This window comes from Quercus suber, unplaced genomic scaffold, assembly GCF_002906115.3.
Source record: "Quercus suber isolate HL8 unplaced genomic scaffold, Cork oak 2.0 scaffold_1033, whole genome shotgun sequence".
Classification (NCBI taxonomy): Eukaryota; Viridiplantae; Streptophyta; class Magnoliopsida; order Fagales; family Fagaceae; genus Quercus; species Quercus suber.
In genome coordinates, this window is record NW_027070444.1 from 105,180 (window position 1) to 112,895 (window position 7,716).

The following is a 7,716-nucleotide window of genomic DNA, read 5'->3' on the forward strand; positions in this document are numbered from 1 at the left end:
AAAAAAAAAAAAGGAATTTTTTATAAGGGAAAAGAAAAAAAAGCTTTTAATATTTCTCTATAAAATTGTTTTTAAAAAAAAGTTTATTAGCGATTGCTCTAAGGGCACCGGTTAACAAGACAAATACAACTAACATGATATTTTCATACCAAAGTTAACTTCAATACATGATCTGTTGAATTTACTTCAAAATCTGTGTATTAAATGATTTATTTTAGTATCATATAAACTGTACCGTGTGAATATGATTCACGTAAGATACTATAGTAGCATATAAATTGGAGTTGTTTGAGGAGTTCCTTATTATTACAAGTTTGTTTCTCGAATTCTTTTAATGATAAATGATGCTGCATTTTTCTTGAAATGTCCAGCTTATCACTAATAGCCTTGAAAAGAACTCTGTTGTTCAGTTCCTCACAACACAACAATACATTTTTATTCATTTCTTTCCGTTTACCTTAAATGGGAACATAGTATAGTACAAGTTGTAAATGCAAATTCATTACATGGAACGCAATTAGCAGTTGCAGTGTCATCAGCTTTCTTCTTGATAGTTCCACATCCATCCATGTATATAGAAGAAACTCCCATTACCAATAACGTAACCAGCCACCAGTTTCATCTTTGCATAGAAGAATCAAACGGAAGTCACACAAGAGCAGTCACAGACTCACAAGTCATTTCTTGCCAAAGTAGAAGAGGCAATTCGGGTCATATTACAAAAAAAAAAAAAATACTCACGTACCACACCAGACATAATCAGTGGCAACTGGCAAGACCAATTCACACTTTATCTCGGGGAAGTGTATGAATTATCTTTGTCTTCGGAATCTTCATTCAGAGGTTCAGAATCATGACATGTCAGAATTTCAAAAAATCAATCAAGGAATGTGCAAGTAGGTGTCACATGGAATCTACAAGTTCACTTGTATTGCTGTTGCAACTTATGAAGCACTTTGGGGCCTGTAGTAGTAATATCACCTGTTTGTTTAAAGGGTTAACACAATTGCAAAATGTGATGAAAGAAAATCCAAAGGTAAGCGGTAAAGATCTTAGCCTGGTCCAAGGATCAAAACAACAATTTGGCGATTAAGTTCCTTGGATATCTGAACCACCAACTCATCAACTAGAGTCTCCTGTTTGTATGCTCCAATTACCGCTGTAAGATCATTGCCAATTCTTTCAAAACATAAGCCAGCATACTTGCTGTTGTACTCTTGCCTGCAAAAACAATAATGTGCATACTCCTTTCGAGGAAAACGTAGATTAATAAGTGTGGTAACTTACTAAATAGGATAGAAAAAACATGCTAGCTTGTTTTCTTGTTAATAACATCTCACTATCAGAAGCATACTCAAGCAAAATAAAACATGCTAGTTGCTTATTCAACTTATTTGCAGTATTGAAAGTTTGTTGTTGGAAATTTAAGCAAGCTAGTAGTAATATTTAATTGAGACAGGAACATTCAATATAAATATGTAATAAAAGTGATTGATTAAACTTACATTCACAAACCCATTGGGTGTGTGTGTAAACTAACCAATTAAAAAAAATTCTAAAACAACAATGATAGTTCCAATGTTTACACTTTTCGTAAGTGCAATCTTGGTCTCCGATTACAATGGAAACAAAAGCAATATTTAAGCTAATCTTCATAACTTGGTTGATTCAGTACAAAAGAAAATCTATGGCTCTAGATCCACAAATAATTAACAAAGCAGCAGTACATCATATATTATGGTGTAATAGAACAGAGAACAACTACTCAAAAGTCCTATATTAAATGTACAAACTGAGCTACAACTTACAACATCAATTCTAGAGTTTAGAGAAGTCTGTATAAATTACAATCTGTATAAACTACTGAACTGCAGCCTATAATATGATTACCATGGCTACCACTAACAGCAATAAGCTTGTAGCACTCCGTTGGCCTTGCCAGCCAATAATCCCGTTTGTGTCTGTAAATAAGGGAAAATCAAGTAAACCAATGCTTTATATTTCATAAATTGAACATTAAAAAATTCCATCATCTGCCTAGTGAAACAAACAGTTAGACTATTTGAACTACAAAGTTAACCAATCTACGAATGCCTAACACAGGGAAGTACTTTTTTATTTATTTTGGATTGGTAAGATACATATGCACTTGGTGGGTCTTAAACCCACGACCTCACTAGTCCACCTAGCACTTGCAAGGGGAGGAGGTGCCAGTCGAGCTAGAGATCATTGGCAACATTGGAAAGTACTTTTACAGATATAATGAGGAAATTTCAAAGCAACTTTTACTTTTGAAAGCAGATCATAGGATTCCAAATGTGAATACGCTGAAAAAGAGCCAAAGTACTTACACAGCAAAAATAAAAAAGAATTGTAGCAAAAAAAAATGCCAAATTTTAAAGATTGATGTACTCACACAGGCACTCCAGCAGACTTTGCACGCAAAATCTCCACATTGTCTTGAGGAATAGCACTTGAAACAACAATCACATTAGGTAATCTTGACCCATCACTCCCTTTAAAATTCAAACCTGAATGACTGGTAGGCCGTCCATGTGGCTGCTCCATTTAATATCTGAGCCACTAAGCTCAAAACCCTATAAACAATTCACACTAATAATATTCAAATCCTAAGAAATATTCACTTGTAACACCTTGAAATTAACAAGAAGCAACGCAATTAGGCACCATCAAACATGTTTCTACCAATGACAAGATTTTTGACAATGTAATGAACAAATTTGGTTTCTGAAAACAAATTCATTTGAATTGTAAAACAAACAGAACAAAGCAAAAACCAAATTCCATCTATTTTATTTGGACATAAGATGGGATATAAAATTTTCATTCTTTAAGCTTACACTATCCAGTACCAAGGTACAAAGAATTTTACTCTACTACTTATCAAAAAAAAAAATTACTCTACTAAACACAAAATGATTCTATGCCTTAGTTTAAGTTGAAACAAAATCTGATGGAAAACAAAGGGAGTTGGACAAAGATAGTACCGGAAAATTCAAGGCGATGGATTTTCCTGGCAAAGTGACAGACAGGTCATTTGGAAGATCCGGTTTTAGCTTGAACTTCCATTTTGACACACAACAGTAACATTTTGAGATGCGCTTGTTTGGCCAGGAATCTCCTCTGTAATGTAGCTTGTAATGCAATTGTACTCCTTTGAGTGCTGCTAGAATTTAGGCGTTACTTTTCCTTTTTTAAGGTAGAGATTCATGTTCAAGATAAATATTGGTATGGGAATGTGCTTTAAGGGGTTGTTTGGAATGGGGAATATGTTTCTATCGCTAACTTACCACAAATTTGTTGGCTTTATGCCACATGAATACTGAATATGTTTTAGGCTGATCATGTAATATATCATGGGAAGGAGTTTTTAACTGCAGACTCCTTTATTCGATTTCTATGCTATATCCAGTTAAACTTTTAATTATTTCTTATGATAGTAGGATTGAGCTTTGAAATATATTTGTAACATTGAGTAGAAAATATCAATTCATCTCAATCCAACATCAAGGAATAGCTTGTGTTGATTGCAGAAAAATGATTTGCATAAGCAGATCTTCATTGAAAAACACACATTGCTAAGTCACCGCTAAGATACAACAATGATAAAATATTAATCCAAGAAGCAAAATGTGATAAGTGGGGCTTTATTGTTTAAAAATCCTGTGAAGTGAGAAGAAATATGAGATGACACAACACAAATTCTTCTATGTTATGTATTCTGCATTTATTTTGACATAGTCACAACTTAAATCGCATCCACATGCTTGCCCGCTTCCCAAGCCATCACCTGTTTGGAAGAAGATATGAGGCAAGACAAATGCAATGCCACAAGACTAGGAAAGTTAACCTCATCAAAACAAGACCAGCTGGTGAGAATGTTTTATTCTTTTGGACCCATCAACTGTTGGGTAATTAAACGTGAGTTGTCAACTACATACTAGAGTAAATCTCAATTTTTGAAGATGGCGGCCCAATAAGCAATACTAAATTCGGCTAGCAGACTTGTTCACTTTAAGAGATAACACATTGTTTTCAAAAAAGTGAAGTAGTTATTTAAATTGTTTTAGAAAAGAATTCATTTATCCTAGCCCTTCAACAACCAAGCAAATCTGCAGCATAAGCAGCGATGTAAGCCTAACTGAATTGTTTGGATTTAGCTTAAGGACTAACATACTATACTAATACTAGTATTCATTGTGCAAAGAAAAGTTAGCAGGCCGAATTGCAGATATATTTTTTGGTGGTATTTTTTACAAAATTATGTCGATCCCACCCTCTAGGTGAGTGTGATCCCTTAACTAGCTAATATTAGTAGACTTGGTTTTTGAATTCACCGTCAATAGAGAGCAAAAGTAGCATATTTATGCGTACTTCAGAAGCTTACCAACTGATATAAGAATTTCAACTGTACTGTGGGTTTCACCAGCCTTCCTCAGATAGTTACTTGCTTCAGCTCTGAAAAGATTACCAATTACTCGAGAGAATCAGAGATTGTTTAGTTACAAGGTGAGGGGATATTTGGAAAACAAAAAGTGACATGCTTAAAAGGCAAAGTGCACACACGACAGGCATGCATTCACACAATAAAAACTGCATGCATATCTACAAATACAAGAGTCCTCTCCCTTAAAAATTCAGTTAGAAGCACACTAGCTTGGGAAAGAGACAAGGCACTTGCACTAGCATCTGGATGATGTCTACATCTTGTATCTATCAAAACTGCAACTAGGATTCCAAAGTTGATTACATTTTTTAACACAGAGCAACCAAAAAAGCATCACATAGAAAATTTTCAAGTGTCCTCATGATGTGTGACAGGTAACCCCCAACCCCCCCGCCCCAAAAAAAAAGAACAAGAAAAGAAGAAGATTATGATCTAGTTCCGCAGAGCACTGGAAATAATTGATGAAAACTGGAGTGAGGAGAAGAAAAGAAACACATGAATGATCAAATCTTACAGAGAAATGAACTAGTTCTTGGTTATATCTAAAAAGTCAAGAGTTAGAATTACCGTTTGAATGAACTAGTTCTTGGTTTTATCTAAAAAGTCAAGACTTAGAATTACAGGTCAAACGGTTGTTTTCCCTAGCATCCATGAGCAGAATGTCTCCTAGCAATACTCAAAGCTTGTTCTGGTGGAAAGAAATCCCTGCATAACCTGCAGCAGCAGCAATGCGCTCCCAATTTGGATCTCTGCCTTTATACAGCGCCCTGCTTAACAAAACTGTCGGCAGATTAGACTTAAAAGTGAGGTCTTGGAAGGATTGTCAAGTTTAAAAATCATGCCTTACCAAGCGAAGAAGATGCCACCGAGCATGCAATCTTTGCTGCTTCAGCCTCACTGCCTGCACCTGTCACAGACACCTACATATCCAAGGTAGAATGTATAGGTTGGACACTTCTCTAAAATCACAGGATATTGCTGAGTTTGAAATCAAAATTACACCACAAAATTTTTTTATTTATTTATTTGTAAGTTACCTACATACCCAATGGATCAACCACAACAACACGACCTCACCCTCCAACCCATTAAGATAAGCTTCAAATTTCTGCGTTCTCATTGTTTGTGAAAGAATTATACTTGTCCATAATATATTTATATTTTTTTTAATATAATGAATAAGAGGATACTGCTTCATAAATGTGAGCGTTGTTCCCTCTTGCATTGCTCCTCTTAAGAGATTTGTTCACTGCTCAAATTTGAGTTCTAAAATGCAATAACACAATTATTAAAATCAATATTTGGATGGATCATCCCAGAACCTTTTGCCATTCCCCCCAACTCTTACTGTTCTGTTCTCCCTCCAACCTGAGGAATTTATCAACTTTTAAAGGACTGTCTGTTTGCTGGGAAGTTGATTTCCAAGAGTAATAAATTTGAAGAAGTTCTATTAAATTGAGACAAGGCCATTGTATACATCCAACAACATTTTCTACAAAGGAAGAATTTCAATTTGTTTACTGATCTTTGCTTGTTAACAAGTATAATAAAATACAGCCCATTGCCAAATCAAACCATTTGCTTTTTCTTTTTCTTTTTTTGCTGGATGAATTAAACCATTTACTTTTAACATTTTTTGTCCATATCTAACTTCAGCCGACTCACCAGTTATGCATTAGAAATCAAGCAAAATAAACGGACATGAAAAAGTATCTCCAGTCAAATTGTTTCCTCCTCGCTCAAATTCTTGAAAGAGTTAAAATTGATCCGAATGCACACACAAGTCAAGAAAAAACTTTACAACCATAAACAACTGGAAAATATATGATGATCACCTGGTTCCATGGGTCATGGGGGGAGAAAAATGGGAGCCTTAGCATTGGCGAGTATTTTGAATTCCCTCTGACACAGTGACAGAGATGAAGTAGCACCGAGGGAAGGAAAATTGTGTGATACTAACCTTTGGTGCACTTTTTAGTGGTGGTGGTTGAGGCCCAAGGGTAGTAAAGAAGCTTGACCCAATGTGCGTAAATGAATCGATCCAATCATGAACCATTCGGGCTTTGCTCGATATAAAAAACTTATTTATGATTGTTTATTTATAAATAAATTAAGTTTGAGCACAAAAAAATTTATTTATGAATAGGCTAGTGAACTATTAGGCTTGATACAAAACATTTTAAGTATAGACTTATTTATAAATTCATATGTGTTAACTAAATATTAGGGGTGTGCATGGGTCGGGTTGGGTCGAGTTGAAGGGATTTTTTGACCCAACCCACCATGGTGGGTCAAAAAAAATTCAACCCAACCCACATGGATCGGGTTGGGTCGAATTGAACCCATTGCCAAATTTTTATTATTATTATTATTAAATTTATTAAATATATTATTATTAGTATATTTTATATATATATATATATTATATTATATATAAGCACTTATAGTATATAATATTGTTATTAGTATATATTAAATTTACAGCTGATTTTTTTTTTTAATTTATTAAATATATAATATATTTTAAATATATATTAAATATGGGTGGGTCAAGTCGGGTTTGGCGGATTTGTAATTTTATGACCCACACTCAACCCGACCCACTATAAAAAAAAATTTTGTGACCCAACCCAACCCACCAAGCCTTAAAAACTAACCTAACCCGATGGGTCGGGTTGGGTCGGTCGGGTTTGGCGGGACGGTGGGTTTTCTGCACACCCCTACTAAATATACTTATTACACATATTTTATAATGACATGGCCAACATATGACCATTACCTATTACTTTAATTTTTTCCTTCCCTCTAAATTGACCAAGAATCACTTTAGACTATAGTTACATTTAAAAAATAATTATTTAATTAAGTAGGCCACATATGATCATTCTCTATCAATTATCAAAAGTAAAGTTATGAAACATGTTAGTATTTTCTTATTCATAATAGTTCTAATCAAATATTTTTCTAGTTTTTAACCGTTTAACGTGAATGTAAAAATTATATTTTGAAAAATTGCTGAATGTATAGACAAGGAATGATAAATAAATGAATTTAATTATGTAAGTTTTTAATTTGAATAATGGCTAATCATAAGTAAGACTAGATGCATTATAAAATAACTATACTATTTTCTTTTCTTTTTTCTTAATTTTAGAGATTTAGCATTTGATAATGTAATTTTGTTAGATCTCAAGCTCAAAAGCTTGATCTGACCTCGAGTTTGAACTTGATATTAAGCTTGAGTTTGG

General features: G+C 34.0%; 1 protein-coding gene across 8 annotated transcripts; it reads right to left on the reverse strand.

Annotated features, from left to right (window-relative positions):
* Window positions 1–410: 410 nt before the first annotated feature.
* LOC112039425 (uncharacterized) lies at window positions 411–6,427 on the reverse strand. Of its 8 annotated transcripts, none has more exons than XR_010627203.1 (8): window positions 6,304–6,427; window positions 5,316–5,388; window positions 5,036–5,248; window positions 4,409–4,479; window positions 2,417–3,811; window positions 1,891–1,961; window positions 746–1,221; window positions 411–622 (listed from the first exon to the last, which is right to left on the reverse strand). XR_010627203.1 is itself a non-coding variant. In XM_065768979.1 (8 exons), exons 6-8 carry the CDS (start codon window positions 2,566–2,568, stop codon window positions 1,154–1,156), a joined length of 291 nt encoding a protein of 96 aa, XP_065625051.1. In that variant the 5' UTR covers window positions 2,569–2,597; window positions 3,009–3,811; window positions 4,409–4,479; window positions 5,036–5,248; window positions 5,316–5,388; window positions 6,304–6,427; the 3' UTR covers window positions 411–1,153. The 8 variants fall into 8 exon arrangements, 7 of the variants coding, with proteins under 7 accessions (XP_065625051.1, XP_065625052.1, XP_065625056.1 ...); XM_065768979.1 differs by having other exon boundaries at window positions 411–1,221; window positions 2,417–2,597; window positions 3,009–3,811; XM_065768980.1 differs by having other exon boundaries at window positions 411–1,221; window positions 5,036–5,235.
* Between the last annotated feature and the right edge of the window lie 1,289 nt (window positions 6,428–7,716).

What these genes read in the sequence shown, in the direction of transcription:
- LOC112039425 (XM_065768980.1), bottom strand. Translation starts at nt 2,568, where the DNA reads ATGGAGCAGCCACATGGACGGCCTACCAGTCATTCAGGTTTGAATTTT. An exon ending in AAGTCTGCTGGAGTGCCTGT is followed by an intron (nt 1,962 to 2,416) that starts GTGAGTACATCA and finishes CCTTATTTACAG; the next exon opens with ACACAAACGGGATTATTGGC. An exon ending in TGCTGTTAGTGGTAGCCATG is followed by an intron (nt 1,222 to 1,890) that starts GTAATCATATTA and finishes TTGTTTTTGCAG; the next exon opens with GCAAGAGTACAACAGCAAGT.